Here is a 16,639-nt window from a genome sequence, read left to right as displayed (position 1 = left end):
AACAAGGAGTTGTGAAGCATGTTCTGAAAGAAAGGGCCTGATCTTCTTAATGTTGTATAAAGAAAATCTGCAGGACCGGGCAGTTTTAACAATGTGGTCTGAGAAATTCAGCTTATCATCAATCACAACTCCAAGGTGTCTAGCTGTTTTTGAAGGAGTTATGATAGATGAGCCTAACTGGATGGTGATAAAGTGATGGGTTTGTTGAAACCACAAGCAGTTCTGTCTTAGCCAGGTTGAGTTGAAGGTGATGGTCCATCATCCAACAAGAAATGTCTGTTAGACATGCTGAGATGCGAGCAGCTATCGTCGGATCATCAGGATGGAATGAGAGGTAGAGTTGAGTGTCATCAGCATAGCAATGATATGAAAAGCCATGTTTCTGAATGACAGAACCTAGTGATGCCATGTAGACAGAGAAGAGAAGTGGTCCAAGAACTGAGCCCTGAGGCACCCCAGTAGCTAGATGTTGTGACTTGGACACCTCACCTCTCCAAGATACCTTGAAGGACCTATCTGAGAGGTAAGACTCAAACCACTGGCGTGCAGTTCCTGAGATGCCGTTTTCCAATAGGGTTTACAGGAGAATCTGGTGGTTCACTGTATCAAAAGCAGCAGACAGATCCAGCTAAATAAGTATAGAAGATTTGGAAGTCGCTCTTGCCAGTCTTAGGGCTTCAACAACTGAGAGCAAGGCAGTCTCGGTTGAATGTCCACTTCTGAAGCCAGATTGGTTGCTGTCCAGGAGGTTGTTCTGTGTGAGAAAGGCAGAGACTTGGTTGAACACAACTCGTTCAAGTGTTTTTGCAATGAAAGGGAGAAGGGAAACCGGTCTGTAGTTCTCCAAAAGAGTTGGGTTAAGAGTGGGTTTCTTAAGAAGTGGGGTTATACGAGATATCCAAATCTAAAATATATATTTTAATATAAATATCCAATATTCTTAAACTGCAGTCATCATGCAAAAACTAAATGCATCTTAAGTTAAAAAATAAGATTCTCTTTATGTTACTAACTCTAAGCATGCATGGATGTGGTGAGCATGAAGTTGTGGTTACATGCATGACTTATGTTTGTGTTACATTTTGAAATATCAGTGTGCATTAGAAATGGCTTTGTACACTGTTCAGACATGATTCCTATTTTATAAAGGGAATAAAACCTTCATGAACATGTCAGTCTATAAGACATTCAGCCCAGGATTCATTCATCATAGCTCATCATATCTGTCTTTGCTGCATTGCTAGAGAGATGAAAGCTTGGCAGGACAACCGTCGAAAGGAGATGGTGAAGACAAGCATCCCCGGTCAGCTGCGTCAGAGAGGAAGAAAGGGAAAAAGAATCATATAGATGAAGCAGAGGGTACATATTATCTACTTTTCTCTGACTTCTCAGTGTTTTCTTGTCCACTGTTTTTGTCAAAAAGTGTTTGAGGACTTAATCCACACTTAAAACCTGTTAAAACCTAGTAGATTAAGAAAGTTTGTCTCAATTTTTAGCTTAAATGGTTTGAAAATTGCCAGTGTTATTTCAGTATTATTTATAAAGTATTATAGTATTTATTCATATTTTCTTTTTTAAATTCAAATTTTAATGTAATACATTTGTGTTTTTGTTTTTAATTTTTAAACATTTCTATTTAGCTATAATTTATTTTCATTTCACTTTTAGTAGTAATTTAGTACTTAAACGTTATATATATTATAAGCATATAATATGTAATATAAAATTTATGTTTTATTTAATATTATTTTATTTTATGTTCTTTTTTAACATAAACTGTTTTTATAGATTTAGGTTTTGTTAATAAGTACATTTTATATACTCTACTTATTGTTTAAATACTCTTTTTTTCTAGAATTTTTCGAGTTGTTGAGTCGTGCTCAGAGCAGTCGTGTTGACGACCAGAGAGGCTTGCTGAGAAAAGAAGACCTTGTGCTTCCTGACTTTCTCCGTCTGAACCCTGATCCCGAACCCCAACCCCCTGCCTGCTCAACCCCCACCTCTCATAAACCCGGCCACACCACCACAACCCCCCAGTCTCCTAAACCCAGCTCCTCAAACGGACACCCCCGTGCACCCAGCCCTGACTCGCCTCCTTTCACCGCCCCACTCTCCCCCATCCTACACTCCTCTGGTCCGCAGGGTCAGGACGAGGAAGGGCTGGGCGACCTGACTCTTGTGGGGGAGGGTGACATCAGCAGCCCTAACTCCACTCTGCTTCCGCCTCCGCCGATCTCTCCGCCCCTTTATGAGGGCAGCCTACCTGAGGCCAACTTCACTCCTCCGCTATGCTTACACAGGCATCCCAGCCCAGGTATTTCTCCCGCCTGACTAGCCGTGAGTGTGGCTGTGTGTGTGTGCGTGTGGTGGGTGTCATGTTTGAATGGATTCATGTAATAATAAAAACACACATCCCAAATTCACTTGACATACACTTGATAGTATTGATCTCACTAATGTCAACTTCATCATATTTATACACATATTACCGTTCAAAAGTTTGGGGTCGGTAAGATTTATGTTTTTAAAAGACGTTTCTTATGCTCACAAGGCTACATTTATTTATTAAAAACAGTAAAAAAAAATTAAAATAAAAAAGTTAAAGAATTTTTTTTTGTGAAAACAGTAATACTGTGAAGTATTATCACAATTAAAAATAACTTTCTTATTATTATTATAATGTTGAAAACAGTTGTATTGCTTAATATTTTGTGGAAAGCGTGATGCTTATTCAGGATTCTTTGTTGAATAGAACTTTTAAAAGAAGAGCATTTATTTGAAATAGAAATGTTTTGTAACATTATATATACATTTTATTGTCACATTTGATCAATTTATAGTTTCCTTGCTAAATAATTATTTTTTTAAATCATACCGACGCAAAATTTGTGAACGATGGTGTAGCTGTGCTTGAAATGGAATGCTAGTTTACTGCATATGTACTACAAACTACATATGCAAAAGTATGTACTATAAACTGCCTGATGTTTAATTAAAGTATGTGAAACAATATGGATTATGCACTTATAAACATTGTTACATGACATTATTACATTTGGATCATAGCCAGTTTCTCTGTACTGTAGACTATGTAATGTGTGAAAACTTAAAATTAATAAGGCATTTTTATTATGTGTCTTGTTTTGACACATCCTTATGAAAATAAGACACCCTGTAGATCATGTTGTAATCTGAAAGTGTTCACATAGGTGTATCAAGACTGTGCTGTAAATAATCATTTACAAATCTCTCATATTACTTTTTTGTTCATTTTTGACATTTCCTTTTGATACAAACAAGGATACAATCATTGCCTAAAGTGCGATTCAACAATGCTGAATGTGAGACTTTAATCAGAGATGTTCTGGCAGGAATACTCTTACAGTATTTCACAATACTCTTTGTAAACGCCTTAAGATGCAAGCTATACGCTATGCTCTCAAACAGTCGCATTGTTGATTTGCTTGCCATCCTGTTTCCTTTGTAGTGATCATGTTGATTCTGTGTCAATCTGATTAGATCTAATAAATGTTAGCAAAATCAGTCTAGACTTGCTTGTGATCTTGTTTGTCATCCCTTCACTTTCCTGGTGTTATCATGTGTCTTTATGCTCCTTTCCTTACTTTTCTGCATCTGAACTTTTTTCATTCATGATTGCCTTGATTGCATTTGAGAAACATACGGGAACTTGTTGTTCCAGATGTCTGCAGACCTGAAACCAGTCAGAAACCGCAAAGCATGGTTTTTCCAACCTACTGGAACTTTTAAATTAAGATGACTGCATGAAATGCATCAGTAACCTATCACAGCATGAACATGAAGAAAGCTCTTGCATCTCCATTGTCTGTTAACAGTTGTGATCATGGACTAGAAGCGTTCTACTTACACCTAATTCTGATTCCTCTGTAGATTTGTTGTATTAATTTTTACAGTAAACCGGTTGCTGCAATACTAGGGAGTAGATTTAGACACATAAATAATAATAGTAAAAAAAAATGACAAATGAGGACATACTGCTACCTTGTGGTTGGATAGTCATTATCAAAGTAACGTTTCTCACAGTCAGAGTAACAATAAACAGTGAATGATTGAACATTTTCACTATTCATTAGTGTTATATTATTCAAAATAATGGCCTACAACATGCTGTCTCATAATCAATCTGAACTTCATCATCAATGTGTTAATCGCCTAAAATATTTATCCAGTATTCTAAAGCATTTCCATGTTCAGACTTAAACAAGGATGTGATAATCATGTCAATAAATCAAGAAGTAATTTGCAGTTTAAAATGCACCTTAAACTTGACTTTCATTTCCCAATCAACCAAATCTGATTCTGGCTCCCAATTCCCACATGTTCCCACACATCTGTATTTTCCTTTATATGTGCTGTACTGACTTGTTTGCAAACTTTTCTCCAGGTACAGAAGAAGGAAACGCATGCACTTCAGCTGTCAACAACCATCCCTCTTCAGCAGCTCAAGTGCTGGACAAGAGGGTCACTCTGGAGGACAGCTTCGAGGGTTACGCAGCTGAGCTTCGCCAGTGCCAGAACAAAATGAGAAATGACATTTACCCCTCCACAGAAGCGCCCCGTCCCCTCAGCGGGGTGCTGGAAGTCAACGAGAGCGACACAGTGCAATATAAAGCAACGTTTGTCTGAAGGAAGCTGCTTGCTGGACATTTTCAAAGACTGATATGGAGCCAAATTGTGTATGTGGAAAATCTTTTGAAAAGATTGAAAGGGTTATTCGTTTAAATGTAACTTTAGACCATTCTTTATTTAATGATAATGATAAAAAGAAAAACTCTGTGTTCAGTGTTAGATTGGGATCATAGTGCACATCAGAATATCAGTGTAACTAGCTGGGAAATTGTTGTGGGAGGTAAAAGCAACTGGTTTCAGTAGTTATAGTGGAATTTAGTCCATCAAGTCATAAATTCCTTTTCATGGAGTGTTCTGTTTTTTTCAAGGCTGTCTTGTACTGTAATTTTGGAAAAACAAACACATCTAGTCTTATGTTAAATACATTAAGTTTTAAAAGACACAAATGAATTAATTATTATTAAAAATGCATTACATTTTTTTTTTGAGTCATCTGTTTTGTTCTAAGTGTGGGGCTCACTGTGTGTTTATACTGTAACTATTTTTAACTATTTTTTGTCCATGAGGTAATTTTATACTTCAAAGAGGAACTTTTAGGAGAAAGAGCAAGAGCATGGCAAATTACATATATACATATTTGCATGCATGCAAAAATATTTGCTGAAACGTTCACATCAAAGAACAGCTGAAAATTGGGAAAAGAACCAACTACAGAGTAAAACGAAGCAAACCAATAACAAGTGAGATGTAGTCTAAAACACGTATAAAGAGCGACATCTAGTAGCCATTATACAAGACAGAATTTCTCCTGCTTGAAAAATTCTTCTCATTCTTTTCTTTCCAGCCTGCTTAAACAGACCTTTCTAATTTTCTATAGGCTGCTAGCTTTGATATACTATGTTGTGCCGGTCAAACTATTTTTAACAGCACAGCTAGCAGTCTTTGAAGACAAATATATGAAGTGTAATGATAAATTATGTAGTTTATAGTTTATTTAGTATAAAGTATTCAAATTAATTTTGGCATAAATTAAACATTTTGACCATTACAATCTACTGTTGGCTATTGCTACAAATATACCCGTGTGACTTATGACTGGTTTCGTGGTCCAGGGTGGTCCACATATTGTCCACCGAACACAGTAGGCTAATAGACAACCTATTTCTATTTCTATTTCTTATCTATCTATCTATCTATCTATCTATCTATCTACTGTATGTATGTCTGTAGCAGCTACAGGATGGCTCTGTAGGGGGCGCTGTTTATTTTGTCAACTTCCGAAGTGGGAGGAAGTTCGTCTGGTGTTCTATGGTGTCTCTGCTGTGTCCATTGCGATCAAAACACTGTCCCATCTGCGCTCTTCAGCATGAACCGAAAGAGAAACCACTGCTATATGGAAACAGGGCCGTCCTCGGAGTCCCAGGCCGCCTTTATGGACAACGCGGGGTCCTTCAGCCGAGACGAGGAGGATTGGTCCGAGCTCGAGCCCGACGAGCAGCTGGTGTGCTCGGTGACTGAGATCACGGAGCACCTGGGCAGGAACATCACGGTGGTGCTGGAGTCCGCGCTGTCCGAGATACGCAAGCTGGTCAGCGTCCGGATCAGAGTCCTGAAGATGGAGCTCCGCGAGAAAACCGACGAGATCGAGCTGCTCAAAGCCAAGCTGGAGCCCACGGAGAAAGACGGGAGGGGGTCTAACTCCAGCAGCCTGGACTTCAGGAAAGCAGAGCACCAACCAGGCCAGAAACACGGCGCCGACCCGAAGAAAGCCAAACCCGGGACGCCCGTGGTGAAGAAGGAGAACATCAACGCGATCTGCGACTATCTGATGAAAGATAAGAACCAGCGGGGTGCTGCTGAAGTGGAGAGCGACCACAGCAACCAGGCCTTTGGGTCCGAAGCGCAGCCGCACGCGTCTCTGAGCCTGTGGACGGACAGCGGAGCCGCGGACACCGACACCGACGCTGACACGGACATCTTCAGCATGCTGCCGTCCGCCAGCAAGCGCATGTATGACTATGAGTGGATTTCAGGAGTCGAGCTCAACTCTGCTGAGTTTAAAGGTACTACTTAATCATATAACCTAGAGTATTGTAGACATGGACTGTAATATGCATGCATTGTATCTTACATTTGTTTGCATGCATTGCCGTATGCATATAGTGAATAGTATGCATGCATTATAGTATATAGTTGTTTAAAGTATGCATGCACTGTAGCATGTATATAGTATGCATGCCATGCTTTGCAATATGTATATAGATGCATATAGTATTCATGTATCGTGGTATACGTTATCTTTTTAGTATGTGTCTAGTTGATTATAGTATGCATGTGGTTGCATATAATATGCATGCATTGTCTTATATGTTTGCATATAGCGTATAGTCTGCATGTGTTGTATATAGATGAATGCAGTTGTGTAAAGTATGCATGTGTATAGTTTGAATGCTTTCTTTGTAGTATATACAGTGGTGTGAAAAAGTGTTGGCCCTCTTCCTGATTTCTTATTTTTTTGCATGTTTGTCACGCTTCGTGGCTAGAGAAATTGAACTCAGGTTTTAACAGGGGGGCAAACACTTCTTCACACAGGGCCATGTAGTTTTGGATTTAGTTTTCCCTTAATAATAAAAACTTTCATTTAAAAACTCCATGTTGTGTTTACTTGTGTTATCTTTGACTAATATTTAAATTTGTTTGATGATCTGAAACATTAAAGTGTGACAAACATGCAAAAAAATAAGAGATCAGGAAGGGGGCCAACACTTTTTCACACCACTGTATGTAGTTGCATATAGTATGCATGTGATATGCATGCATTACATGCATGCTTGTAGTATGCATTTATTGACGTATGCATACATTTAATAAATTACATTCATTATAAAATATATAGATGCATATACTTCTATAAAGGATGCACTCATTGCAGTATGTATATAGATGCATATAGCATTAATGTATTGTGTACATATTTACATGTAGTATACATTCTTTGTAATATATGTTTAATTGCATATTGTATGCTTATATTTGCCCATAGGATGCATGTGTTGTGGTATACATGCATTGTAGCATGCATACATGTTTTATGTTGCTGCAAAATTGTATGTAATATTTTCATATTTCACAAAGGCTTGTCAGATTTAAGTACACTACATCAAATTTAATTCTGCCGCGCTTCAGTTATACATTTAATTCATAGTTACTGACTGCTGACATGTGAAAGGTGTTTGAAGCAACAACAAAAAAATCTGAATTTCAAGTTCAACATCATCTGGATAAATTAACTAAACCCAGTTGCATTTATCCCTGTTCTCCTCTGCTTCTTTAGGTGATACTGAAACAAAATGTGAAGATGTTCCCACTGTGGATGACGAGGATGAAACCGAAGACTCTGAAGGAGGAAGAGGAAGTCTGAGGTCAGTGTCTGACCATTTTCCTCTGGACACTCAGGGCTCCCCGCAGGAAGACAGGAGCAGCCCGGCGGAGGACAGTATGGACAGAATGGAGCCAGGTTAGTGTTTTTAAAGAAAGAGAATGGTTCGGTTTCAATGCGAAATCTACATGAATGCAGCTGGGAAGCATTATGTGTTGTGCATAGGGCTGGGCGATATGACGATATTATCGTATATCGACGATGTCTCGTAAGTATTGCGATGTCGATGTCAACAGTCAGGTAACAGATGATTAGCGACATTATCGGAAAAAAATGACAAATGATAAACCTAGTAAGTTGTAAACAATAATTTACATAGCCCCATAGTCACCATACAGGTCTTTTTGCATGCAAGAATGAAACAGTTTAGTAGGAGGGTTGGTTATCGAAAAGCTATTCCAATTTCGGAAATCGGATCAGATGCATAAGGTCAGGAATCAAATTACATTTCGATTCTGTCTCGATTTCTGTATGCGCTTTTATTGTGATTTCAAAAGATTCAACTAAGACGACAAAATAAAACTCACTTCTGCACTCGCGCGCTGTTTTCTGTGCTGCACACACTCACACACACAAAACGCACGCACAAAAGCCGCCTCTTATATACGCGAACACTGGACTGAGCTCTCTTTCTCGCATTCTTACACATTCGAATGGACAAATAAACACAGAATTATATCAAAATATCCTTTAAATACAATCGGTTATGTCTTAAGTGAACGTAAAGAGCTGAGAAAGAAAACAAGAGTGAATTGGATCCCGTGCATTGACAGAAGCCGCTGCCGCCAGTCATTAATGTTAATTTAAAGAACGAAAGAAAAGAAAATCCCTCACTGATCTTGACTGTATCACTTTTGTAACCTCATTTTATATTTTATTTGTCTGTTGTTCGGCGCTGACTACTGTAATGGCAACGTGCATCTGTGCATTCCAATATAATTTATCCTTATTTAGGGTATAGGCCTATTCTATTTTGATCTGTTTAATAAAAGTTAAACAGAAAAAATACTAAAAGTAGCACTGCATGTGTTTCTGAATATTTATTTAAACAGACTGCATAATGATGAAAAACCACAAACATGATGGGTATAATTAAAATAAGCACTATCAGCGCACATTTCAGTGCAATATTTTTACAGATTTTTTATACCGTGTATACAATATAATTATGTTTAATTAAACTGAGATATAGCACTATAAATTCTTAATTAATTTGTGCAAACGGTTGAAAACATTCTAGTTCTATATCTCAGCTCGCCACTCAACACGTTTCGGCAGCCCAACACTTAATATTATTTTGTGGCCGTTGTATTTTGATTCAGAAAATAAAAATTACAATACAAAAATGAAATTTAAATTACCCTGCTTCTAAATAAATAAAGCAGTTATTTTTATTTAGTTAAAAACGGGCCAAAAGAGACCTCCGAACTAGGCTACCAGAAAGGGAAAAAAAAAAACTTAACGTTTTTGCTCAGAATTCGTTTTTAATCCCTGCATGATTTTAGTCATGTATGATAAATATCAAATAGCCTACGTTATAGCTTGACTACAAGTTTAAAAACAACGCTACAATTGTTATAATCAAGGAAATTAAACTTACCATCATGAAATGTCTACACAGGAGCTAATGCCAAAAAGAAAGCGAAACATCGTAAATAGACATATTTTATTCAAGACATTACTATATGACATCAACATGCATTTATCATTTTTACAATCACCGCCAGAATGTCCAACTTCACCATGATGAACTTAAAATTGGGTTCTGTTATTTTTCCTCAACAGTTCTCCTCACAAAACGAAATTCATTTCAAACACAAATTTGATAAGAACAGAGTGGAAATTAGCAACACCAACATAACAGCAAAGCTAATGTTTTTTGTTAGTTTAAGCACAAACTAAGAAAAGTACAACTAAACTTTAATGTGGCAATAATTAAGACCAAACTGAACCTGGTGTGTGTTTATGGTGAATGCCGGCAATGTTGTCTCGGCGGGGGCGGGGTGTAGTGGAGGTGGGGCTTGGGTAGACAATATTATCGGATATCGCGATATTTTTTAAGGCGATTATCGATAAGATATTTTTGACATATCGTCCAGCCCTACGGCACTGTTGATTATGATGGGAGTGATCTAATTTTGTCGTGACAGATGGGCGTCATCAAACTTTTTGATGTATAGGAGCACGCAGGCTTGTTTGTTGTCCTAGGGTACAGTGTATATTTGTATTTAAGGCCTGTAAAAAGTCATGTAGAAAAATATTTAGCCTACTGTATTTCAGGCTTCTGTTAAACCAACCTTTAGGAGAACTATACGGTATACTATACTTTGTAAACAAAGAGCTGAGAAAGAAAACAAGGGTGTATTGGATCCGTGCATTGACAGCAGCTGCTGCCGCCAGTTATTAATGTTAATCAAAGAACAAAAGAAAAGAAAATACCTCACTGATCTTGATTGAATCACTTTTGTAACCTCGGTTTATATTTTATTTGCCTGTTGTTCGGCGCTGACCACTGTAATGGGAACGTGCATCTGTGTAGGCGCTCATTTTGGAGATGCATTCCAATATAATTTATCCTTATTTAGGGTATAGGCCTATTCTATTTCGATCCGCAGTTTAATAAAAGTTCAACAGAAAAAATACAAAAAGTAGTACTGCATGTGTTTCTGAATATTTATTTAAACAGACTGCATAATGATGAAAAACCACAAACATGATGGGTATAATTAAAATACACACTATCAGCGCACATTTCAGTGCAATATTTTTACAGATTTTTTATACCGTGTATACAATATAATTATGTTTAATTAAACTGAGATATAGCACTATAAATTCTTAATTAATTTGTGCAAACGGTTGAAAACATTCTAGTTCTATATCTCAGCTCGCCACTCAACACGTTTCGGCAGCCCAACACTTAATATTATTTTGTGGCCGTTGTATTTTGATTCAGAAAATAAAAATTACAATACAAAAATGAAATTTAAATTACCCTGCTTCTAAATAAATAAAGCAGTTATTTTTATTTAGTTAAAAACGGGCCAAAAGAGACCTCCGAACTAGGCTACCAGAAAGGGAAAAAAAAAAAACTTAACGTTTTTGCTCAGAATTCGTTTTTAATCCCTGCATGATTTTAGTCATGTATGATAAATATCAAATAGCCTACGTTATAGCTTGACTACAAGTTTAAAAACAACGCTACAATTGTTATAATCAAGGAAATTAAACTTACCATCATGAAATGTCTACACAGGAGCTAATGCCAAAAAGAAAGCGAAACATCGTAAATAGACATATTTTATTCAAGACATTACTATATGACATCAACATGCATTTATCATTTTTACAATCACCGCCAGAATGTCCAACTTCACCATGATGAACTTAAAATTGGGTTCTGTTATTTTTCCTCAACAGTTCTCCTCACAAAACGAAATTCATTTCAAACACAAATTTGATAAGAACAGAGTGGAAATTAGCAACACCAACATAACAGCAAAGCTAATGTTTTTTGTTAGTTTAAGCACAAACTAAGAAAAGTACAACTAAACTTTAATGTGGCAATAATTAAGACCAAACTGAACCTGGTGTGTGTTTATGGTGAATGCCGGCAATGTTGTCTCGGCGGGGGCGGGGTGTGGTGGAGGTGGGGCTTGGGTCGACGATATTATCGGATAGCGCAATATTTTTAAAGGCGATTATCGATAAGATAGTTTTGACACATCGCCCAGCCCTAGTTGTGCACCTCTGACACTACTATTTAAATTTGTTTTCTATTTTAATATATTTTAAAATGTAATTTATTCCTGTGATCAAAGCTGAATTTTCAGCATCATTACTCCAGTCTTCAGTGTCACATGATCCTTCAGAAATCATTCTAATATTCTGACTTGGTGCTCAAGAAATATTACAAAAATTAATATTTTCCTAGAAAACATAATACATATTTTTCAGAATTCTTTTTGAAAATAAAGTTGAATAGAACAGCATTTATTTGAAATGGTAATTTATCATTTGAATGCATCCTTGCTAAATAAATTTAAAAAATCTAAAAACAATTATCCCCAAACATTTGAACTAGCGTGTATGTTAGACAGTATGACAACCTTAGTCTCACAATGCGTTGTATAAAAATAGATGCAATGAACCTTATCTTTTGTGATCTTTTTCACATAAGCAATCCTTTTGATGTGTCTTTTCCAGGTCAGCAGCTCTCCTCTCACACCTTCATCTGTCCTTTCTGTGGAACTCTTTGCCCTGACTCCTCTTTCCTGGAGGAGCACATCAAGCTCATGCATCACGACGAGAGCACTCTGCAGTCGGCCCCGGGCGGTTCTTCCTCTCGTGGGGAGAGCGACTCGGGCGAGGCGGGCCGAGCTCTGGGAGGCACAGAAAGACCTGTTGGTCGGGGCGCACGGGAGAAGAAAGTGGAGGGCGGATATGAGTGTGGTGACTGTGGACGTCATTTCAACTATCTGGGCAACCTGCGGCAGCACCAGCGCATCCACACCGGCGAGAAACCCTTCGTTTGCCCTGAGTGCGGAGAGCGTTTTCGGCACGCCGCGCGCCTCAAGAGCCACCGCCTCAGCCACAGCGGAGCCAAGAGCCCCTTCCCCTGCCCGCAGTGCGGTAAGGGCTTCCCAGTGCTGTCTGGACTGAAACGGCATCAGCGTGTGCACACAGGAGAGAGTCCCTACGCTTGTCCCCAGTGCGGACGCAGATTTAAAGAGCTGGGCAACTTATACACACACATGCGCATTCACAGCGGCGCTACGCCCTACTCTTGCTACCAGTGTGGGCGGAGCTTCAGGCATCTGGGCACATATAAGAGTCATCGCTGTATGCCGGCTACCCAGTTAGCCAGTGGCCACAGTCCTGCATGGGCCCAGGAAGACAAGGTGCAAACTGGGTAACAGCTGAGTGACAGATGTGTACAAAAAGTGGTTTGTTACTTCCTCGACTGCTGGTTCAGGATCCATTTCAAGTCCGAGAAAGAAGCTCGGCCGAAGAGAGATGTGAGAGAGAGGTCGTTATGACAATAAAACAACATCAGGTTTCATCGTAAATATGAAGCTGTATGAATAAGGACATCTTCCTCATTCAAGTTAGTTAACGTCATCTTTAACGGTAACTTGCTGCTTGTTAAATGTTTGTTTTTGAAACATTTTGCAATAACTTCTTCCAGCGTCAAACATAAAAGGTGTTTGAGTGTCCATATACAGTATTTCAAGACTGCACTAAATATCATTTGATGTGTTTTACTTGTTCATTTTTTTAAATTCGGACTTTTTGCAAAAAGTGTTTCTGACTCTGTTTAGAAGCAGATAGCAGGGCCCCAGGGCCGGATTAACAGAGTGAAATATGCCTTATAAAAACTAATTCAACAATAGCGAGTCTTTTAAGTTGAATAATTATACATTAATAATGATTCAACATGACATTCCCTCTTCCACCCTTACAAAGAAAAAAGTACCATGGTGGGAGATTGTAATACAACAGTTCTTAGAAATATACCTATTGTATTGAATAATTACCATATATATATATATATATATATATATATATATATTTATAGTGCTGTCAGACGATTAATCGCATCCAAAATAAAAGTTTTTGTTTACATAATATATGTGTGTGTACTGTGTATATTTATGATGTATATATAAATACACACAAATGCATGTACCTATTTAAGAAAAATGTTACGTTTATATATTAAATAATAAATATATTTATACATAATATAAATTATATGAATATAAATATATACATGTACATATTTTCAAAACATACTGTATGTGTGTGCCTTTATATATACATAATAAATATACACAGCACACACACATACTATGTAAACAAAAACTTAATTTGGATGAGATTAATCGTTTGACAACACTAATATATATATATGTATGTACACTATCATTCAAAAGTTTAGGGTCGGTAAGGGTCCTTTTTAAAAAAAAAAATCTCTTATTTGCTCAAAAATACAGTTTAAATGGTAATATTGTGAAATATTGTTACAATTTAAAATAACAGTTTTCTATCTGAATACATTTTAAAATGTCATTTATTCAAGTGATGGCAATTTTACTCCAGTTTTCAGTGTCCGGTGATTCTTCAGAAATCATCTAATATGCTGATTTGGTGCTTAAGAATCATTGCATAATATCAATTTTGAAAACAGTTGTGCTGTTATATTTTTTCTGAAAATGGTGATACATGTTTTCAGGGTTCTTTGACGAATATTAGAAATGTTTTTTTCTTCTTCTCGTTTTTAGATCAACTTAATGCATCCTTGCTAAATGAAACTAGTCTATTCCTAAAAAACAAAACCAAAAACTCGCTGACCGTAAACGTTTCATCAATTGTGTACAGTTGGCAATTGGTGTTGAAAAAACGTCAGTCAAAAATGGGTCAAAAAACAGGTCAAATATGCAAATCAAACTGACTTCAAAAACTTGACATGACATTGATTTGATGTAAATTGAACGTCAAATGTATAATGGCCTACATATACATTAAACCAATGTCAGTGTGGGATTAACTTACTGTTTTTACCCGATTACCACTGAAAGAAACTGCCGTCCAAACTGAATTTAAAATGATGTTACAGCATCTTGATCAAGTCTTGACTAATATTTGACCTCAAATTGATATTAAGGTGACAGCTGGGCTGGTAGGTCAAAGAATACCATGGTATGTGTCCAATGGCATTTAAAGCGGTGCCGTTTTGAGCGTTAGTGCTGCCATCGTGTAGATGACTTGTGTTACTGCATCACCGGGACAGTCAGCGCATGCGTATGTTTTCAATTTGTTTTATGTGATCTCACTATTAACACCTTTTTTTATTTATATTAGTGAATTTGTTTATATATGGCTACCTGTATTTTAACAGCTGAAAACATACCTGAATGGAAAAAAAAGTATGGATTTAGAAAAGATGTGTCATTCAGACATGAACCTGGACACACTTAATGGGAATGACTGTATGAAGTTTATTAAGTGTTGGAAATGCAAGCAATCCATCAGCTTTAGTTTAAGACTTTTCCATAGCAGCGATCTCAAAATAGCCTGAATATTACCAATTAAATAGCACAAAAAAAGGTACAATTTGTCATGTCTCAGTAAATGATCCGTACAAGGCAAACTGTACTGAAATAAACTGAACTGTAACTAATAAATACTCTTAGGATATGGTTCAAGTTGTTCATGTGTGTGTAAGTAAGCGGTTGTTGACATCATGACATGCTATTGAAGCACATTAAATATAACGCTTGTGTACGAAAGGATGTGTTTGTTTTTAACCTGCATTGAAATTGCTATGGACCCGAACAGCTGTGGAGGTACAATTTGTCATGTCTCAGTAAATGATCCGTACAAGGCAAACTGTACTGAAATAAACTGAACTGTAACTAATAAATACTCTTAGGATATGGTTCAAGTTGTTCATGTGTGTGTAAGCGGTTGTTGACATCATGACATGCTATTGAAGCACATTAAATATAACGCTTGTGTACGAAAGGATGTGTTTGTTTTTAACCTGCATTGAAAGTGCTCTTGACAGGTTGAATGCTGCTGCGGTTATTCCTCCTGTAAATGTCTCTCAGATATGCATGAGAAAACGTTGTCATGACATTTAAGAGAGGGGAACATATATGTCAGGAGACACTGAGAGACAGAACAGCATCCAGCCATAGGAACTAGTTTTCTTTATTAGAGGGTGACAAGTCTCCGTCAGTAATCACGACGCCTTAATAACACACTGCCAGCTGAACTTGTCATTTCTGCAGGAGATTGCCGGGCTGTGTGTGACTGCTAGACTCTTTTCCAAGAAAAGCAACCAATTCTCACACAGAGATTGCAAAAGTTGGCTACACAAAATACATTTTTGATTATAGATGAAATATGAGTATTATGTAGTGATAAAATAAATCTACACTAAACTTTAAACAATTAGCAAATGGTTTGTATTAATTTAAAGGGGTCATATTGATGTTGCTAAAAAGAACATTATTTTGTGTATTCGGTGTAATGAAATGTGTTTATGTGGTTTATTTGTATTTAAACTGTATTTTTGTAAACTGTATATTTGAAATATTTCATTCTCACACTGTCAAAAAAATTCGGTAAAATTTACGGTAAAAAAACGGCAGCTGTGTTTGCCGGAATTTTACCGTAAAAAATACGGTAGCAACGTTTTAGGTTTTACGCTTTTAACTTAAATCTACAGTTAAATACCGTAATTTCATTAACTGATATAATGTTAATATACCAACCTATTGAAGTACTGAAATCTGTTTTGTACCTTTGTAATACACTGATAACCACCAAATGCAGGTGGTGATGAGAAAGTCACATGATGAACCAAAGCCCATCACAAGCAGCTTTTAGATAATAACATATATAGAAGGTGCACAGTGCCATTCACACAAACGCTAAACACCATCATGGTAACACACATGAAACTGAAATAATGCAATAAACATTCATTTAACAACATTAGGTGTAACACACAACCCTAATATACAAAACTGATAAGAAAAAACTAAGAAGAAACAGTTATTTCAACAAAAAAACATCAAATTT

At 37.0% G+C, this 16,639-nt stretch overlaps 2 protein-coding genes across 2 annotated transcripts in view; both read left to right on the top strand.

Moving 5' to 3' along the window:
• LOC107597909 (regulator of G-protein signaling 12-like) overlaps positions 1-5,043 on the top strand; it is a 36,144-nt gene extending 31,101 nt beyond the window's left edge. Inside the window, exons 8-10 of the mRNA XM_016289113.1 lie at positions 1,245-1,359; positions 1,856-2,314; positions 4,424-5,043. Coding sequence (XP_016144599.1) covers positions 1,245-1,359; positions 1,856-2,314; positions 4,424-4,665 — 816 coding nt within the window. The 3' untranslated portion in view covers positions 4,666-5,043. The remainder of the gene's footprint in view (positions 1-1,244; positions 1,360-1,855; positions 2,315-4,423) is intronic.
• An 849-nt stretch (positions 5,044-5,892) lies between these two features.
• LOC107597922 (zinc finger protein 697-like) lies at positions 5,893-13,541 on the top strand. Its single transcript, XM_016289123.1, has 3 exons — positions 5,893-6,671; positions 7,943-8,125; positions 12,254-13,541. The coding sequence occupies exons 1-3, from the start codon at positions 5,975-5,977 to the stop codon at positions 12,961-12,963; spliced, it is 1,590 nt and encodes a 529-aa protein (XP_016144609.1). The 5' UTR covers positions 5,893-5,974; the 3' UTR covers positions 12,964-13,541.
• The last annotated feature ends 3,098 nt before the right edge of the window (positions 13,542-16,639 follow it).

This window comes from Sinocyclocheilus grahami, unplaced genomic scaffold (genome assembly GCF_001515645.1).
Source record: "Sinocyclocheilus grahami isolate Dianchi unplaced genomic scaffold, SAMN03320097.WGS_v1.1 scaffold240.1, whole genome shotgun sequence".
Taxonomy (NCBI): Eukaryota; Metazoa; Chordata; class Actinopteri; order Cypriniformes; family Cyprinidae; genus Sinocyclocheilus; species Sinocyclocheilus grahami.
This window is presented reverse-complemented; position numbering and strand designations above follow the sequence as displayed.